General features: G+C 32.6%; 1 protein-coding gene across 1 annotated transcript in view; it reads right to left on the bottom strand.

The window, feature by feature from the left end:
• Mtrex (Mtr4 exosome RNA helicase) overlaps positions 1 to 20,429 on the bottom strand; it is a 94,591-nt gene that overhangs the window by 36,749 nt on the left and 37,413 nt on the right. Inside the window, exons 10-18 of the mRNA XM_010626944.3 lie at positions 19,845 to 19,947; positions 18,259 to 18,390; positions 16,407 to 16,486; positions 14,733 to 14,843; positions 13,039 to 13,140; positions 8,491 to 8,616; positions 6,727 to 6,877; positions 1,631 to 1,803; positions 906 to 974 (exon numbers count right to left, since the gene is read on the bottom strand). Of these exons, the coding sequence (XP_010625246.1) occupies positions 906 to 974; positions 1,631 to 1,803; positions 6,727 to 6,877; positions 8,491 to 8,616; positions 13,039 to 13,140; positions 14,733 to 14,843; positions 16,407 to 16,486; positions 18,259 to 18,390; positions 19,845 to 19,947 (1,047 nt within the window). The remainder of the gene's footprint in view (positions 1 to 905; positions 975 to 1,630; positions 1,804 to 6,726; positions 6,878 to 8,490; positions 8,617 to 13,038; positions 13,141 to 14,732; positions 14,844 to 16,406; positions 16,487 to 18,258; positions 18,391 to 19,844; positions 19,948 to 20,429) is intronic.

The raw sequence follows: 20,429 nt of genomic DNA, 5'->3' as shown, positions 1-20,429 counted from the left end.
TTAAAAATTCCTATAGAGTCATAATTACTGGTGAAGATAATTTATTGAAATGGCAATAATAAACTAAATATTAAGAAGGACCTCAGTGATATTATTAATCACAGATCATAAATTAAAATACCAATCACAAACGTAAGATTTTGATTTTCTCCACAACTAATGTCTTCAATATCTTAAAGTTTGTTTATTTCAAGGCAAACTTTCAGTGCCAAAGCTTAATTCGTAATTGTTTCTACTCTCAGACAGGGAAAATAAATTAAAGAACAAAATCATAAAGTAATAGTCCATCTTGAAAGAACCTAGGTGCATGGAATTGTGGTACACTCCTATAATCTTAGTATTCTGGGATGCAGAGGCAAGAGGATTCGAAGTTAAGCCCCAACCTGAGCAAATTAGCAAGACTCTGTCTAAAAATAAAACTGAACTGGGGATATAGCTCAGTGCAAAGGTCTTGGATTCTACTGCCAATAATGTAGTAAAAAAGTTTTAAGTTTAAAAAACAGACATAAAAGGGCCAGGGGTTTAGCTCAGTGGTTCCCCCACCTGCCTCACAAGCTCAAGGTCCCAAGTTCAATCCTCAGTACCCAAAAAAAAAAAGGACACAGATGTCATCTTATATGAACTCAATACTTTGCTTCAAGTCTCTGACATATACCTAAATAAGAATCTTAATTTTCCGTATCAGAAGTTGATTTTACCTAATATTCAATTTAAAGAGTAAAATTACGTAAACTCATATTTTGTTTTAAGAAATAAGGACATCATTTTGAGGACAAAATTTAAGATTAAAAAAATTAATTCCTCAGGGCCAGTTCTTAAGGTAATCCTATTTACATACATTCGAGTCTGAAAAACCATTTTACTAAAAATACATATGTAATTTGACTTTATGAATAATAGCTTACCTTAACATTTGACTTTTTTGAGAAATTCACTACTACTCCCCAGCCAAAGTCATCTCCTTCATTCTTTACCTGAAAATAAGCAAGTAAATGGTAACATATGAAAAGGCAAGTGTAATTTCCATTCCTACATTATAACCTAATAGAACTCTTTAATTTCCTATTTTTAAAAAGGTAAATGCTAAATTCAAGTACCAAGATCTTACTCTTACAGGAAAAAAAAGCCAATCTCACAGGTTCAGAGAATAATAAGATTCAAGAGGCAAACAATAAAAATGAGTACAGTTTGTTCTGAGAATATCTTAAGTCTTTTATATATAATGACTTTTCTAAGACCTAAAACTGTGTTTTAGATAGCATTTGAAGATCAGAAATTTTATATAGTAATTTCAAAATTATTTCCAATTTATATTTCTGAAAATGAAAACCATGGTGATTTAAAAAAAGGCCTTTCACCCAACCCCACATTACCTATGAAAGAGGTAAATTATCACAGATCAATTATTGTAGCAGGATGCATTTGCCAAAATAAATACTAGATCTTTATCCAAAGTATTTTGAAAATGTTGTAAATTGGTGGTGGTGCTGAAACAGTGAAATACTGGGCTGGGGATTTAGCATAGTGGCACCATGCCTGCCTCACAAGTGCATGGTCCTGAGTTTGATCCCTAGTACTGGGAAAAAAAAAAAAAAAAGAAATAGTGAAATATTTATAAACAATTACATACCTTTACCAAACGACCTGGTTGTAGAAATGGTAAGCAGTATTTTGGTTTATGAATATATTCTTCAATTTCTTTACCCAATTTGGCAAGCTGCTGTCTGATCTTGTAATAGATGACTACACTTTCTTCATTGGGAATTACTATTTTATTATACTGTTGTTCAGAGTTCTTAACCTCTGAAAATAAAACATATGTATAATATAACACATGCATAAACTTTATAAATTATAATTTTTCTATTAGAAGTATAAGGAACAAGTCAATCTGCATAGACTGTACTGGAGATATGTGTGTGCGTGTGTGTGCGCGCGCACACACCCGGGGACTGAACTCGAGTCCTTGCAGTTGCAAAGCAGGCAGCAGAACCACTGAGCTAAATCCCTGGGCCCTGCACTGGAGATTTTAAGGAAAGATTCTTCAGAGATGACTAAGGCTAGTTATCCCTTCCTTCTCTATTAAGGTTCACCTATGTCTCTGCCTATGGCAATTATCCTCTTATTCTGATTCCATTTATTCCGCGCCCTAACTCTGCTTCTAGTGCTGGTTTTCCTTCCTTACCCATTCCATTGTGTCTCCAATCCACTGTTAGCTATTTTTATTGTCATAAAATGCACGTAACATAAAATTTACCATCAGTGATATTTAATACATTCACAATGTATGCAATCATAACCTTTATAAGGTCAGGAACTTTTCCACCATACCAAAATGAAACTATATCCATTAAGAAAACACTTCACTTTCTACTTCCACTGATCTTTCTTTGTGCTTTCTTTCTCTATGGATTTTCCTATTCTATATATTTCACATACATGTCAACAGATAATATGAGGGCTTTTATGACTTGCTTCCTTTATTAAACATGCTTCTAAGTTTTATCCATGTTGAGTATACACTAGTAATTCATTTTTTTTGATGTCTGGATAACAGTCTTCTATATGGATATACATTCGTCCACAGACTAGCTGATGGACATTTAGATTGGTTCCACTCTCTGGTTATGATGCATGGTGCTGCTAAAAACATCAAACAAGTTTGTGATTGAATAGGTTTTCAATTTTTTGGATGTATACCCAGTTATAAAGTTGCTGGGTGATCTGACAGTTCAACATTTAACTTGGTGAACTGGCAAACTATTTTCCATGGTGACCATGTCATTTTGTTGTTCCCCACCCTTTAGTTTTTGTGGTTCTGGGGATCAAACCCATTTTTTTCCTTAAAAAAAAAAAAAAACCATCCCAGAGAGTGTGAAGTGGTTTTGATTTGCATTTCCCTTACAACTAATGTTGAGCATCTGTTTATGTGTTTGTCATTTCTATATCATTTGGAGAATTTCCATTTAAAATCTTTGTCCATTTTAAAACTGAATTTATCTTTTTGGTGTTAAGTTGTAAGAGCTCTTTATATACTCTGGCTAACAGACCCTTATTAGAGGAATGATTTGCAAACATTTTCTCCTATTTTTACCTTTTGACGGTTATCTTTAATGTACAACAGTTTTCCTTTTTTGGTGAAGTCCAATTTATTGGTTTGCACTTTTGGTGTCAAATCTAATAAATTCTTATCAAATCCAAAATTATAAAAATTTATACCTGTTTTCTTCTAAGAGTTTCATGATTTTACATCTTATATTTTGGATTTTCACTTTTTTGAATTCATTTTTAATCACAATGTGAGGTAAAGTTCTAACTCCATTTTTTTGCATAGTGCTATTCTAGCAATATTTGTTGAAATATCAACTGATAATAGATAAATGGGTTTACTTCCGGACTCTGAATTCTATTCTATTGATCTATATCAAATTCCTCTAACCTGTGTGCTTAAGTTTTTAACATGTAAAACGAGGATAACAGTATCCATATACCACACAAGGCTTTCCTTGTGATCAACTGACAAAAGATACAGAATTCACTTAGCCAACAGTATAATCCTTAGTAAATAGGAATTATATTACTATTGTATTATTAATTTCATCAGGCTACAGAAAATGACCTATACTTTAAAAACTTACAAATTATTTATTTCTAGACTATTTTAATATTTTCACATTATAGTTGACTATGAGTAACTAAAATCAAAAGAGAGTGAAACTGTAGGTAAAAAGGGAAGGGAGTTACTCTATTCTCAAATCCCAATCAGATTTTAAAAAAAACCTTCAGTGTAAGAAGCTGGTTTCAACACAGTATAAAGTAGACGATCCTATGGGCACGGCCATTATGAGAGCCCTACTACTTTAGGAAATAACATATACACAACACAAACTCAGTTTGCAACCATTTCTTCCTTTTGGGAGGAAGAGGGTGACTACACAGATATATCTGCATTACATAATATGTGAAGTAGGCATGTGATAGGGAAATGGACTGTCACTTTTGGAACTAGGCAAATTTTTCAAAAGGTTAAAGAATAAACTGCTTTGTTAATCTAAGGCAAAACTATTAGTATTCACAACAAGGACTTACCGAGCATTTAACATAAATTATCACATTTAATTTTTTTAAACTGGGTGAAGAACAAATTAAGGGCAGAACTGAATCAAATATAAGTCTAACTCTACATCCCTTGCTATTGACCATGGCATTATCTATTAATGAAAAGGTTAAAATTAAGTATGTATTTCTCTTTTTTGTAAAGGACAATGAAGTCCTAGAAGTTTTATTCTTGTGGCTCATTGAAAAATCTAGTATGGGGGCCAGAGATTTAGATCAATGGCACTGTGCCAGCCTTGCAAGCACAAACTTCTGAGTTCGATTCCCGTACCACAAAAGAAACAAAAAAACCAAAAACTACTATGGATTCAGTAGATCAAAAAGGAAAATAATCTCATGTAAACAAACTACTTAATATGTTATAATGAATAAAGAATTGTTAAAAACAAATAAATTCTCAGTCTCTAAACAAGTAGTGAGTTTGAAAAATAGGTCCTGACCTTTAAAAATGTAATTCAACTGCAAGAAGATACAAGTACAGAAATAAGAGCAACACCAGGGAGTGGGTCCTTTTCATAGGTCAGAACTACACTGAAACAACACAAACTTAAACAAAAGCTGTGGCTTGAGGAGAAAGAGGGTAGGGAGACAAAAAATGGTGGTAATAATGTTCATAGAGTGGGTAGCTTAGTGTCGATTCTATTAAATAATCTGAACTTGCTACAGGTCATGAAAAGGGCTTTAAATAAACAGTAAGGTACTTGGGAGCTTTTCCTCCATTCTCTGCTGTACCTTGGGTATTTTGTACAGAACTGCAAATTAACAATACAACTGAAGTTTTAAAAGTAGCCTGGTCAGAATACATAAGAGAGAAAAAATAAAATAAAAAGTAGGCATACCAAATTACTTATTTATCTTGGTTATTCAGTTTCCAAATGAATCTATCTACTGGGTTAGAATGTAAATATAATTCAACTTATGAATGACCTAGGGCTAACTACCTGGAGAGGAATATTTTCAAGTTTAAGTCTTTTTAACTGTTACAATCTTGTATCTATTTCAGTGACATCTGAAATTTCAATGATATGATATAAAATGAATTCTTTCTCTCTTTAATACTAATCTGACCCCATCATTTCTTTTATTCAACCTCAAATCCAAAGAATACTAAAATCCTGATTTTGTACATTTTATTATAATTTTGATGAGACTAAGATTTATGGTTCCTTTAAAGATACTATTCACAGAAACTAGAATTACACTTAATTTTTTTTTTGTTAAGATGTTAGTCAAATAAGCACAAATGGCATTACGTATTTTTATGAGAAAATAATTAAAATGAGGTATGTTCTCAAATTCTATACATTAATTTTGTAAGTTTTTAAAAATTTCAACAACTTTGCTCATGGAAATTTAAGTAAAGGTAAGCTAGCCTGTACAATTTTTTAAAACCGTTATCTTTTTCTTTTTCAGTTACAGAAGTTACTACATCTATTCTTATCACTTTATTTAGAAAGGATGAGTTATGCTTAATAAAAACAGCACTGCCTGGTAGCAGGAGTCCAAGACTCTAACCCCAATTCTACCACCAATCAAATGTATACCCAACCATAAAATACTGACTTAATTTCTCTAATCCCCCTACCTACCGGTAAAACGATGCCAAAGCTCCTCCAAATGGCCAGAAATATTAAGGAAAGAGTAAATAGCTTTATGCTGCATCATTCAGTTAAAGGTTTTAAAAAAAGAGAGAATGAATGATTTCTTTGGATCTTCTAAGCCTTTTTCATTCTTCTAAGGCATATTAGAGTTTAATTTTGGCTGTATTAAAAAGGAGTAGATTGCTCCCTTTGGATTAGTGATTAGAAGGAATCTCTAGTTTGCCATTGTTAAATTAATCATGGTGTATTTTGAGAATGGAAATATAACTCACTAAAAATATATATTTTCAAGGATACTCAAAATTTTAAAAGCCAAAACAATGAGCTAGTGAAAGTAAAGCATTTAACACAAGGTTAGCCATAAGGTAAATATTTAACAAATGATATCAATTATAAATACCATAATTATTATCAAAACTGCACATCTGATTTTTTTTAGTTTAAAAATAAAAAGAGCACAGGAACAAGAACAAACTGTAAAATGTTAACAATGGCTATACAACTAACTCTGTCTTAAGAATAAAATAATTTTAACTTCATTTTGCACCAACCCCTTTTTGAAGTACTGGCGATCGAATTCAGGAGGCAGCACCACTGAGCTAAATCCCTGGCCCTGCTTTCCCATTTTTATGACTATGCATTATTTTTATAAGATTAACCAAACCTATAATTTAAAAGAATTTTGTTTTTAGTCACTTCTATATGATGATCAGTTACACTGCAGTCTACAACGATTAAGCAATATTGTATGTGAATGTACTTACTACAGAAACACTCACTTTGGACATTAATTATGCCATGGCGGAACCAATTAGAAAAAAATCTTTTGCCAGTTTTTCTACTTTCATTTTGAATTGCTTCAGTGTATAAAGGCTAGACTATAGTCCTGCGGTCCTTTATGTAAGGACCAAGACTTGTCTAAGTAGGAAAAAAAGGCCAAACTAGCCAATAATATAGTGATTTTATTTTACCTATTTAAAAGAAGGCTGTTATGGTGTTTTATACTTACTCTCTACTACTCCTGGAATGGCTCTGTAATGTTGAAACTGGTAGAAAGATTTTTCTAGCATATACTCAGGGTTAATTTCTTCAACACGTAGTAAGTTCAAAACCATGTTGTAGGTCAAATGGAAAGCACTATTAAGAGGATCAGCTGAGCCCTATTGGAGAAAGCCATGACAACTTTGTAGGTTTTTTTGAATAAATTTACACTAGTAATTTTAATCTGATAAAATGCTAATCATTTAATCTAAGAAATATTAAAATCATTTAACCTTAAGAAATACTAAACAATATGATACAATACTAAGACATACTATTCTTTTCTTCAGTTGACCAAAACAAAGTGGTAACAGAGCTCTCTCCTTTTTCAATGCAAGCCAACATGTTTTTTCAATGGATGGGACCAGTAAGTTTCAGAGGTAATTAACAGGCCACTTTCTGAACAAGTTTTTAATAGTGTGAAGAGCTATTTTTTACTTTTGGCACATTGACAGATAATGTTTAAGATGGTTGGTTATTCCACCAGATTAGATCTCTAAACAATAATAAGAAGCCAGACCTCCTCTATCAACTTATAAGGAACATGTGATAAAAAACAAATAAACCTCTACGCTAAAATTTATGTTTGTTATCACAGCATAACCTGTCCTGTACTAAGAGAATATATTTTATGATATTTAGATAAAAGTGAGCTATGAACTCTTATGACAGAAAACTAATATATTGACCCCAAATTTACAGACCATTCTCTGTCTACATGTAGTAATTCCTTGTCCTCTTTACATATGGCTGATACCAAAGAAGGGGTAGGCTAAGGATTAGACAGTAGAAAGTATTTTCTTGTAAAATAGAGTAAACTGAGTGGCAGAACAATGTGACCTTAATTTGCACCAGCCTCAGAACTGAACGCCCAATTTAGTAAATAAAAGCATCTTTCTTATCCATAAATGTTCACACAAATCTTTTGTTCAGATAGACCCTTAATACATGTTAATTCTTGATTGTGAAACCCCTTCTCTTTCCATTTCTTTTTTAGCTCTGAAAGTCAAGATACAATCCCTCTCCCCAACACCATCCTCACAGTTTGCCTGCAGATAATTTCCTTCACAAAACCTTTAACCACAATCAGTCCAAAAATCATCTCAATTTTTCCTGAACTGGAATTACTAGAACTACTGCAATATTTTTACATTCTTAAAAAAACATGAGCAGTATATTAGAACACATGAGTTTTTCCAATTGTACTGAAGAAATGTAAATTATCTCTTAACCGCTGATAAACAAAAGATCCATTCATCAATATTTCCAGGAGTCCCACATTTTCCCTCTGATTCAACTTCTGATTTGAATAATTATAATTAATTAACTTTTTAAAGGCTTGAATCAAGGTATCTTAAATTTGGATGGTAAAGTAAATATGTTGTTCAGCTTTGGTCTGCGTTCCATTGCCATGAGTACTCTTTGTCTACTAGGGGAAGCTGGATACAATATGTGAATATTTTGAACAGCCATCCTCTTCTACCTTCTCAAGTGCAGATAGTTTAATAAATCAACTTTTCTACTTGGAAAAGTACCTGAACTGATACAACTAAATTTTTTTTTTTTTTTTTTTTTTTGAGGTACTGCGGATCGTACTCAGGACCTTGAGCTTACAAGGCAGGTGTGTTGCCACTGAGCTAAATCCCTGGCCTCAATACAACTAATTTAAAAGTGGCTCCGAAAGCGTAGTTCTAGAATTCTTGGTAAAAGCACAGAACCTTAACTCTGTTACCTTAAGAAGCTGTTTTCCAACTGTTGGGCTCATCTTTTCATCAACCATAAGAATTACAATCCCTCTGTCGTCCATTCCTCTTCTTCCAGCACGACCAGACATCTGAATGTATTCACCAGAGGAAATCTGAATGGACATAATTAAAATTCAGAGCTTAGAAGATAGTGTGATAAAAACATGCTCTTAATTTTTTTTATTGCAAAATTTACAAGTACAAATTATATATCCCAAGAAAGGAAACATGATCAAACACATGAACTTTTAGAAGGGATAGGGATAGGTTAGTGGTTGTCTAGTATACATAAAGCCCAGGGGTTTCATCCTTAATAAAACAGAATACTAGCAACAGAAATTCTTTCAGGAGAGTTTAAGTAAAAGCACAAAAATGCAAAACATTTGAGAATAATGTTTCAAAGCTAAATTTTAGCTCCAAAATAACGTAATTTTAAAACTAAAGTGAATTACTGTTGTATGTTTTCAAATACACCACAGCTACCAAGAAATACTAGATAATTCATTGTCATAAAAATACTTTTCAAATAGATATTCTAAAAACAGTAAAGCCTAACAATAAACCAAATTCAACCAAATACCAATTCTGATTTCAATATAATTAACTTTCTTAGTCTGCAAAATGAGATCAACACAAAACTAACACTTAATAAAAGCATAATTCCTGGTTTGGCCTTTGGAGTCTGATAAAAGTTTCATGTGTCATTAAGAACAATCTAGTAAAGAAGGGTTAGCAATCTTATGTAGAAGTTATTAGGGAAGCATGCATCAACCTAAACATTGGGAAAGAGAATTCCTCTAAGTACATATATATTTTTCTCTTGCAGCAAAAAAAAAAAATACCTAGATCCCATTAAAACAAAAGAAAACAACTGTAATTAAAGAAGAATTGTGGCTACAGAAGAGGTAAGAATGTCTAGGCTAATCAGGCCCAAGAAAGACTAACAAAGACCTGACTACCTGGGAGTAAGGAAGTGGTAGAAAAAAACAGACTGGAAAGCCAATCTTAGAAATACTGAAACATTTCGAGAAAGCAGTCCAATAAAAATCTCAAAGAATCTAAGGACACTGCTACATTGGACTATAATTTTTAAATTTCATAATTATGATCTTGAATCATGAAAAGAGCTTGCTTTGTGATATTTAGCTACACACTCACCAGGACATAAGAACCACCCTTGCAGAAGGACAAAGAATGCCAAGGAATAAGTGCCAAAAGATTTAGTTACCTATTCTCTTATGGAATCAAACTGAGTAATTTTAAATCAATGGATTATGAAGAACTAAAAAATTACATTAATTTAAAATATAAAATATGAAATCTTAGCTGCTTTTCAGTTAAAAATCATATGCTATATAAATCAGACTTTTTCAATTTAAAAGTTACCCCAATGGTTACAAATACATACATAGATATCTTTATTTAGGGTATTCCTTGACTATGGATGCAATTAAAATAGAATACTGAATTTCTTTGACAAACAGTAGTCTGTATACTGTTAAACTCCATCTATTGTATTTGGGTTAAAACCTCTGAAAAAAGAAGTTAACATTAAAGACAAAAGGTTTATGCTGAATGCTGCCTAATTTTGTCTGATTTCTATAACTTTTTTTTGGTAATGGGGATCAAACTCAAGACCTTGTGCCTGCGAGGCAGGCCACGGCACCACTGAGCTAAATCCCCAGGCCACTTCTATAACTTATTAAAGCTACTACTTTTTAATTTTTGGCCCCTGATCATTTAACTTGGTTATAAAATGAAGCTTAAGCATCAATGACTTGCTAGTGTTCCGGCCCTCTTTTCTATCAAAAGGTGATGGTTCATTAAAGAAGATCCATCTTTCTCAGTTAAGGTGAGATTTTTGAGCCCTAGCTAAGTAGGGTCAGCATGCCGCCACCACCCTGAAGTACCCATAAAAAACATATCTTTATCCTCTTTGTATCCCTTAAGAATTAAAATGGATCAAAATGGGGGAGGGGGCACTGAGAGTGAGGTAAGAGAATAAAGAAGTCCAGAAGGAGATATGAAAAATAGTAATTTATAAATTGTATTTTATAGCAGACTGGATCTTCATAAGACTATGAAATTAAGCCGGGCGTGCTGGCGCACACCTGTAATCCTAGCACTCAAGAGGCTGAGGCAAGAGCATTGCTGTGAGTTTGAAACCAGCCTGGGCTACATAATGAGGTCCAGGTCAGTCTCAACTACATAATGAGATCAAAAAAAAAAAAAAAAAAAAAAAAAAAAAAAAAAAGTGTGACTTTAAGACATGGTCAGAGTTGCCCAAGGTTTATTCCCTAGGTTTGTTTATGCTTCTTTTCTTCTAGAACCTTCACACCGTATATCCCAAAATACTCGAACCACTTAATAGTTTACCCATCACTCATTACCTGGGTGCAGTGCATTTATTTACATACTAACTACCCTGAGTGTTGCTCGGTAGGTGTCATTTCAATCAGCTGAATCTTATATTGAATAAAGTTGATAAAATTGTCCTTATAATTCCTGTGATATTAGCTTATAAAAATTAACAAAAAACATAATTTTGGTCATCTTGTATTTAAATAATCCTGTATTATTAACAATAATAATTGAATAAGTGGTTAAGTCCATAATTTAGCTTAGTTGATCAAAGTAAGGGCAGAAATCTGATCTTAAAGAAATAACTGAGAGTTCAAAGAATGTTTTTAGGCAAAACATCTGAGATTACCCAGCTTTAAAAAAATACTGGCCTCATGCTTTTTACCTGTAAAATGGGCAATTACATCTGTGGGTGAGCCATCCTTTTCCCATAAACTAAGATCAAGAAAGAATTCCCTATAGTCTCAAAATTCTTTAATTTCCAACCCCTCAAGAAAAACTGTACAAATATTCTCAGCTTCTGAAAATAATTCACCTCTCTTCAGAGCTCGTACTCATAAATTATGCCAAACCTCTTTATGTTTCTTAAAAAATTAAAATTAAAATTAAAGTTATCAAGTTACAGAACATTTAGAAAGACTGTGATAATTTCTAAGGAGAACTGGCACTGCCGCATACTTTACACATTTTGCAATTAAAAAGAATCAAGAAAAAATGCTTTGCCTTTACAGTTCTTCCATGTGTACTTATAGTATTTTAACAATTTGTTGTAAGTGCTAAACACTTCTCTAAGCAGAAAATAATCACTAATAAATTTCAAATACAAGAGGCTAAGTAAAGGGCTAGAATGGTACCTAGGTACTTGTCATTAATTGGCTTTGGAAAGGAAAACAAAGTTCCAAACTGTTTCGGATGGGAAGGGTAGTGAGTCTCCAGGCACTGGACACCTACAAGTTCTAGCTTGAACTAGTAAAACAAGCACTGGAACAAAATTATCACATGAAAATAAGTATCAAATATAATGAGTTTCAGAGCAGATAAGTATCAAGATTTGACTGTCATTAAAATTTCTGCCAAATGCCAGACTATGGAAGGAAGTCTTTAGTTCAAAATGGAAGCTCAAATGATCAATCTTCCTTCCATCACCTCTTTTATACTCCTACAAATGCTCCACTGCCTGGCTGGCAAATACCCATCTCTATTATTGCTTAATTTAAGGACTCCCTACTAGTCTTTTTCTGGCCCATAATATACAATCAAATTCCTTATGCTATCACCTTTTATGATCTTTAGATATAACATGATCGGATATATTGCATGTCCTTCAACTTTCACCCACTACAATATTTTCACTAAAGCTAAGATTATTTTAGCTTTTTGTTTTTATCCCAGTATCTATCCAAGTTCTAAGTCCATATTTTAAATTTGGTAATTGCTTGTTGAATGGAATACTTGCCTCTGGATTAAAGTTCTACTTTTTATACTAATTCACTGTTTCACCCAAGCTCCCAACTTTCTCCCTCCTTCTCTGTTGGAAAAGACATGTGTGCGAATCTATTACAACTTCTATTTCAAATCTTAAGGGCAAAATAATAATGTACAACTATAGCCATTTAAGTAATGGTACTTTAAAGACTTTAAACTTCAAAATATAAAAATTCTAGATTTATTTAAAATGTTTTAAAGAATTTTGATTATTTGTACACTTAGTTCCCCAACACTAAGTTCCTTAACCTAAAGGAGTTTTATTTTTCTGGTAGGTGTGGCAGAAAAAGGACAGGGCAGAAATTAAAGGATCCAAGGCTTACCCATGACGGACTTCTTACGTGGGTTGAATATCCCTTAGCAGAAATACTTGGGAGCAGAAGTATTTCACATTTTTTCAGTTTTGGATTTTGGAATATGTGCATAAGCATTACCAGTTGAGCATACCTAATTTGAAAATCCAAAATCTGTACTACAAAATTTGAAGTTTTCTGCATATGTGCCACTGAGTAATGGTACTATTTCAGATTTTGAACAATTTCGATTTTCATATTAGGGAAGCTCCACTTGCATTAGGACAGGTACGAGTTTCTTAATCATATAGGACTGATACTCTCAAACATTTTATGAGCTAGTCATTTTAGATACAATAATTAAACATAAAAAATATTTCAATGTTAATTACTTACCCATCGGAAATCCTTCCCATCAAATTTACGGGCATTTGTAAATAAAACAGTTCTAGCCGGCATGTTAATTCCCATAGCAAAAGTCTCTGTGGCAAATAAGGCCTAAATGAATAATTACATAATTAAATTAAATAAATTAATTACATAATCAAAACAAGTACATAATTAAAACAAGTACTTTACATAGAACTAATTTTCACAGAACTAATTTTCAAGTATAAAAAGTATCATTCAAGTATAAAAAGTAACATTGTCACAGAATAAAATAACAGACCACATGCCTTCCCTGATGTACTTCAGCATTTATATGTATAATTAAATAACTATTCCTTGCAATTCTAATTGTTTTAATTCAGTAAAAAGTCTTATATTGCAGTATAGTTAAGTGGAGAGAATGTAACTGGTCCAACTGACAAAACATTAAGCTGCAGAGTATTTTTCTAATTAAACACAAATGTCCTGGCTACTTTACTCATAATCCAGCAATTTTGAGGACAATTTCACCATTGGGATCCCGGAGGGAAGAACACAATCAGTAAATCTTTTTTTGGTATTGGGGATCGAACTCAGGTCCTTGCGCTTGCGAGTCAGGCTCCAGAACCACTGAGGTAAATCCCCAGCCCCACAATCAGTAAGTCTTAAGTTTAATTGTGAGACACTGTCAACAACAACAACAACAACAACAAAACTGATTTGGGCACACAAAGATAAATATATAAAAGTCAAGTAATAAGTTATTAAATTTTCATCAGTAAAATACTACCTTATCTCACGAGAGCCATTTATTTATTAAAAAGAAGAATCGCACATGACAAAATTCAACTAATAATATAGGAATACAATGACCTTTTTTTGTTCAAAAATAAACCATATATTATTTGAATGTATGCTAGTAGACATTTCTAGGAAGTGAAAAAGGATGATCTTTGTTTTACGTACAACTGATTTATGTGAATTTTATAACCAAACAATATCACACTTAACTCTGAAAAAGACTCTATAAAATTGAGACTTACAAAATTTACAACATAGAAGGAAAAACTAACAAGCCTTACCAGGACCTGAGTATAAATACCAACCAATTACTTATTAAATTAGCTTTTAAATACAGTATAGGCATATAATTATATTTTGAGGTGTTTTCCACTTCTCAATATTGAGTATCAGTATCACTGTCATTAAAAAAAAAATTAGATTCTCAGTGGGTTCAATCAAAATACTCTAAAAGCTCATCCCTAAATTTAACAAATAAATCTTTCTTCTCTAAACCAATCCTTTTAACCTGCAAATTTTAACATGTAAGTTGACTGGTTACTAAAACAATTCCACGTGTAATCATTAAATAGCATCTTCTCCAAAATTCTCCAAAATTCTACTGCATCCAATAATACTAACACTTCTTAAAGAAAAAAATACAATTATTTTATATGCACTCAAAAATTTATGAAGTATATTATGTATAAAACCTAAATTCATTATGTGAGTTTTAAAGAAACAATGAAATAACCCCAAACCACAAAACTGCCTATAGGAACTTGGTGCACTGGTACAGTATTTGCCTATCATGGGCAAGGCCCTGGGTTCAATTCCAAAAAATGCAAAAACAAAACAACCTATAAATAATGTTCACCACAATTTTCAATGTATACAGAAAAATCAATTCTGGGGCATAATAAATAAAAATAAAATCATACCTTTATTAATCCTTCAGAAAAAAGAATTTCTATAGTTTCTTTCAAAATAGGAAGTAATCCGCCATGGTGAATACCAATCCCTCGCTTCAAAAGAGGAAGTACATGTTCAACCTGTCATTTTAGAGCAACATTTATAATGACACCAGTGAAGGAGAATTTAAGAGTGTTAAGCTAGCAAATTAAGAAAAATGGGTCATTAAATAAGGAATGGCTTGTTTCAAGAAACTGTTAATAAAATATTTGAGAATAAAATTAAAACCCAAAGCAACATTCTCAGAGATTAAAATAACAACAAAATAAAATTCTAGCTTGGGTTTCTTTAACCTGACACATAAGCATGTTTGAAGAAGTTTTACAAATGCTTTGTTGCTTCAAATTTTTCACTACCACTTTGTCTCCTACAAAAATTATTAAGCCAGGACAGCATTTATATTTATACAAAAAGGATAAGGCATGGAGGTTTGTTCCTGTAGTCCCAGCTATTTGGGATGAAGAGACAGAAAAATCACTTGAGTTAAAGGCCAGCTCAGGAAACATATCAAAATGTTTGTCTTTTTTAAAAAATAGACAAATTAAGGCTGGGGATGTAGCTCAGTGATGCTGCTGCCTGCCTTACATGCACAAGGTCCTGAGTTCGATCTCCAGTACCAAAAAAGAAAGATAAATTAATTCAAAATATATTGGGTAAAACATATTCAACACAAATATATATTTCATTTAAAAACAAATGAATTACTGGAGAGTTCATTCTCATTAGCACTTTCCCAACAGTCATTAAAATACTATTAGAAGTATGCTAGGGTAACAAAGATTATATAAGACATAACTCAGTGCTTCAATACTAGTAATTCAGATGGGAGGAAAAACTACAAACAATTTATAAATACCATTTTAAATATCAAGAAATAACCTACTGCAGGCATACAGTGGATCTTTTATAAATCAAAGCAAAGAATGACTTCTAAATTTCTCCTTTCATGCAGCAAAACTTTCATGTATTTGCTTGGTCTATAGCAATTCTCAGTTTTGTATACACAGTAGGATCATGTGGGGAGTTTTCAAGATTATAAAATCAGGACACAAACTAGACCAGTTAAATCAGAATCTGATAGTGACACTAAAATACCAGCATATTTTATAATTCCCAGATAACTTCTGGGTATAATTTAGCTCAGGGGTGCCGCTGCCTGCCGCGCAAGCACAAGGTCCCTGGTACCAAAAGAATTGAGAATTTAAGTAACTTAAAACTAGCCCTAAAAATTCTGTAAATTAATTTCTTGACCGTGCTAGCTTTTAGAAAAATGTATCTTCAGAGAACAAAAACATCATAGAGTGTGCTTGCTGGTGTATGCCTATAATGTCAGCACTCTAGAGGTTGAGGCAGGAAGATTACATTCAGTTCAGGGCCAGCCTGGGCTACACAGGGAGTTCAAGGCCAGCCTGAGCTATATAGCAAAATCTGTCTCAAAAAACAAAACAAAACAAAACAAAAGAGCAAAAATCTTTCCTAGTACCTTCTCAGCAGGTTAAAATGTGAATCCAAGTCATTTCAGTAAATATTACAACATATATGCTTCAATGTATAAACAGTGCAACATAGCAAAATTGAAAAATGCAAAGTTAATAAATGCCACCTATTAACATCCATAATTTTACTGATAATAAAAAATTCACCTGAGGAAGCTTTTTATCTTCATCAGATAGGCAGTCAATTGCATTACTGAATACTTCTTCAACCATCTTCTTTTCTTCATCTAAGAGAAAATTCAAGGATACATAAATTTTAGAATGAGTCAGTAAATGAAACTTCACACATTACCAAGAATGAGAGCTTAGAGAGTAAAAGTAAAAAAATCAGTATTTAAGGTGATAAAAAAAAAGTTGATAAAGTATCACAACATTTATAAAATTCACTGCCTTTCAACACATAACAGAATCAATTCACAAAAAAGTGTTAACAAAAATAGTATTAATTACACTAAGTGCTTCACAAGGAACATTTCATTCTCATAATTATGGGACACAGAAATATTATTAGTCATCTTTTGCAACTAAGGAAAGTGAGGCTAAGTGCAGAGAGCACTGGTATTAACTGTTATGAGCAACAATTCCAGAGCACATTCTTTAACTATTACACTGCTTTCTTGTCCTACGTCTAAAAAATAAGACGTACTCAATAACTGTTGGTTGAAATAATAGATAACCCTAAAACTTTAAGCATATTCAGCACTGGTTAAAAAAAAAAACATGTCTAAGAATAACAATTCACTCATAAAAAATAAAATATTACTGGTTTTGAGAGGCTATTCAGGTAACCTGCCATTTTAATTTGACCCACAGAAAAGAATTTGCTTGAAAATACATAATACACCTGCTTTGATACTAAAAAAAAAAAAAAAATTACAGCTGCAATTTGATTTTGGATATTATTATTATTATTTGGTACCAGGGATCAAACTCAGGACGTTCTAATTGTGAGGCAGGTGGTGGAATTCGATGGTATTATTTTCAGCCAGGTGTCATGGCACATGCATATAATCCCAGAACTCTGGGAGGCTGAGGCAGAAGGATTTCAACTTAAATCCCAGCCAACTTAGCAAGACCCTATCTTAATATAAAGTATGGGCGGGGGGGATTTGGCTCAGTGGTTCCACCGCCTGCCTTGCAAGCAAGCACAAGGGCCTGAGTTTGATCCCCGGTAACCCCCCCAAATATATATATGTATGTATAAAACAAGTGCTGGAAATGTAACTCAATGCAGAAGCCCTGGGTTCAATCCTCAGTATTCAGAAAGAAAGATACTACTTCTCACTGTATATAATTACATATGCTATAGGCAGAACCTAAGGACAAATAAACTAGTATTTAGCACACTGTAATTTGTGGTCATGCTGTCCCTCTACCTGGTTGTGTGACTTTAAATGAGGTACATTTACAGTCAAGGTGCATTTTCTAGAAGTTGTATTACTTTGAGAATTTCAGCACAGTTAGGGAAAAGACAGGTTTTCTGGTTTAGATTTCTCAAACAATGAACGACAGTACTTTCTACAAGGAAAGGTAGTCTGACCAGGAGATCTAGCTTTAAGAAATCAGAGAGAGCTGAGGATATGGTTCAGTACTAAAGGACCTGCCTAGTGTGCGTGAAACAAACCAATCTCCATTACCGGCCCCCCAAAACTAGAGAATCACAATAACAAAGTAAAAGAAGACATGATTTTAATGTTTCTCAGCTGGGGATTTAGCTCAGTAGTTCTGCTGCCTGCCTTGCAAGCGCAACGTCCTGAGTTCAATCCCTGGTACCAAAAAAAAAAAAGAATTAATGTTTCTCAGTGTGGTTCTATGGATTGAACACATGGCAGTGTACTTGTATCATTTATAAGAGAAAAATAAATTATAAATCAAGGCCTAGCAAAAGCCTAAATGTGCTGAAAATCTACTTAACAGAAACAGACAGCAGATGCATTATCAGAAATATATGTTTTATTCATCTGCATGCAACAATAAAACTCCAGAAATTATGTAGTACCTGTGTTGAAATCTAATTTGGTCATTTGAAGAGCATAAGCTTCACAATCTTTCTTACTAAAACTGAAAATAATTACAGGTTGAAAATTTCTTTCCATAATCATCTTCACAATCTTGAACACATTTGATGGTCCTGTAAAAAAAGATCAGATAAATTACACCCCAAAATTAACTCACAATGTATGATAAACCTAACTAGCTAAAACTGCAAATTCTTGAAATAGAGTATAAAATCTTCATTATTCTGGGTTAGACCAACCATTCTTGGCTATAACACCAAAAGGTAAAGCAACAAAGTGTAGAAAAAGGTAAAACTAGATTTCATCAAAATGAAAAGCTTTTGTGCTTTAATAGACATTATCAATACACTGAAATAGAGAAAAAAAATACTGCAAATCATCGATTTGATAAAGGTCAAATAACTCAAGATTAAAAGAACTTTCCAACTCAACAAAAAATCCAATTTAAAAACAGATAAAGGATTAGAATAGATCCTTCTCCAAAGATATAAAAATGGCCAAAGAATACATAAAAGATGCTTAATATCTTATACCACTGATCACGGGGAAAATATGAATGAAAACTACATTGAAATATTATTCTACATGCACTAGTATCACTATAATCAACAGACACATAATAATAAGCAAAGATGTAGGAAAATCAAACCCTCATATGGTCCTGAGTATGATCCTCAGTACCAAAGAAACCGTCATATGATCCTGAACAGATTGTAAAATGGCACAGCTGCTTTGTAAAAATTTGGGAGTCCTCAGAAGGCAAAACAGACTTTCCATATGACTCAACAACTCCACTCCTAGGTTCATTCATACCCAAAGGAAAAGAAACCAAATATTCCCTCAAAATCTTGTACTGCATGCAAGAATGTATATAGAAACATTATTCAGAACAGTCAAAAAATAAAACCAAATTCCATTCACTGGTGAATGAAAAAGTGAAATATGACATATCTCTACAATGGGATACTATCTGAGCATAAAGTATTAACCATGATGTAACAGGGATGAACCTTAAAATTATGTTAAGTGAAAAAAAAAAAAACCACAAAAGACCAAATATGATTGTAATTATATGAAATATCTAGAAAAAGCAAATCTATAGAGACAACAAATAGATTAGTGATTGCTTAAGTCTAGGGTAAGGAAGGGGTGGTGGAATAACTGTTAATGTATATGAGATTTTCTTTTTGGGGAGAGGCTTATAAAAATGTTTTGAGAGTGGTAATGGTTGTACAGCTATGTACATTTAAAAATAGTTAATTTTTAATGGCATATAATTATATCTGAATAAAAAAGGTAATTATGGTGATGTCTGCCTAATTATGTGAATATATTAAAAAATCACTGAACTATATACCCTTCAAACCAATTAATTATATACTGTGTAAATTTTACCTAAATTAATACCATGCAAAAAAAGCGATCAACCTTTATTCATTCAATTTTATGATATTCCACATCTTTAAATAGCTTCCTGAGGAAAATATTAATGAAAGACATAAAATATCAGGGTAATTTAAATATACAATTTACAAGTAAAATACTCTGTAAACAAAATTCCAATTACCTTTTGTTCCTCCTTTCCGCCCCTTCTGGTCTCCTTTTGCCAAATCTCCTGCATCTCGAAGCACTTGCATGGCAGTATTAAAATTATCTTCTCTGAAATCACCCTGGAATTATAGATTTTTTCATATGGATCTTCATGAATGTTTAAATATAACTGAAACATTTTTCATACCAAAAACACAAAGCTTTCTCTAATAATAAAGATGATTTACTAGAATAACAAGTCACTAAAATGATTTAAAAAATAATCTGTGGTAAGAACAAAAGGTGATAAAGGAGCAATGAAACTGGGAAAGTGAGACATAAGACATTTGAGACACATCCAGAGCTTTGGTTCTCCAGATATTTTTAAATACTGAATAAGGAATATAAGCAAACTCATGCATAAGGAAATCACAAGTCTCAAATATAATTTTAATTTATTCATTTTCACGAACAGGGATCTCACTACGTTGCCAGGGTGGCCTCCAACTCCTGGAATCTAGTAATTTTCCTGCCTCAGTCTCCTAAGTAGCTGGGACCACAGGTGTGTGTCACCATGCCCACCATCAAATATAATTTTTTTTTTTTTTTTTTTTGTATAGGG

The sequence above is a fragment of the Fukomys damarensis genome, unplaced genomic scaffold, assembly GCF_012274545.1.
Source record: "Fukomys damarensis isolate Sample0158 unplaced genomic scaffold, DMR_v1.0_HiC HiC_scaffold_1, whole genome shotgun sequence".
NCBI lineage: Eukaryota > Metazoa > Chordata > Mammalia > Rodentia > Bathyergidae > Fukomys > Fukomys damarensis.
The sequence above is the reverse complement of the archived record's forward strand: the minus strand, read 5'-3'. Positions and strand labels throughout refer to the sequence as shown.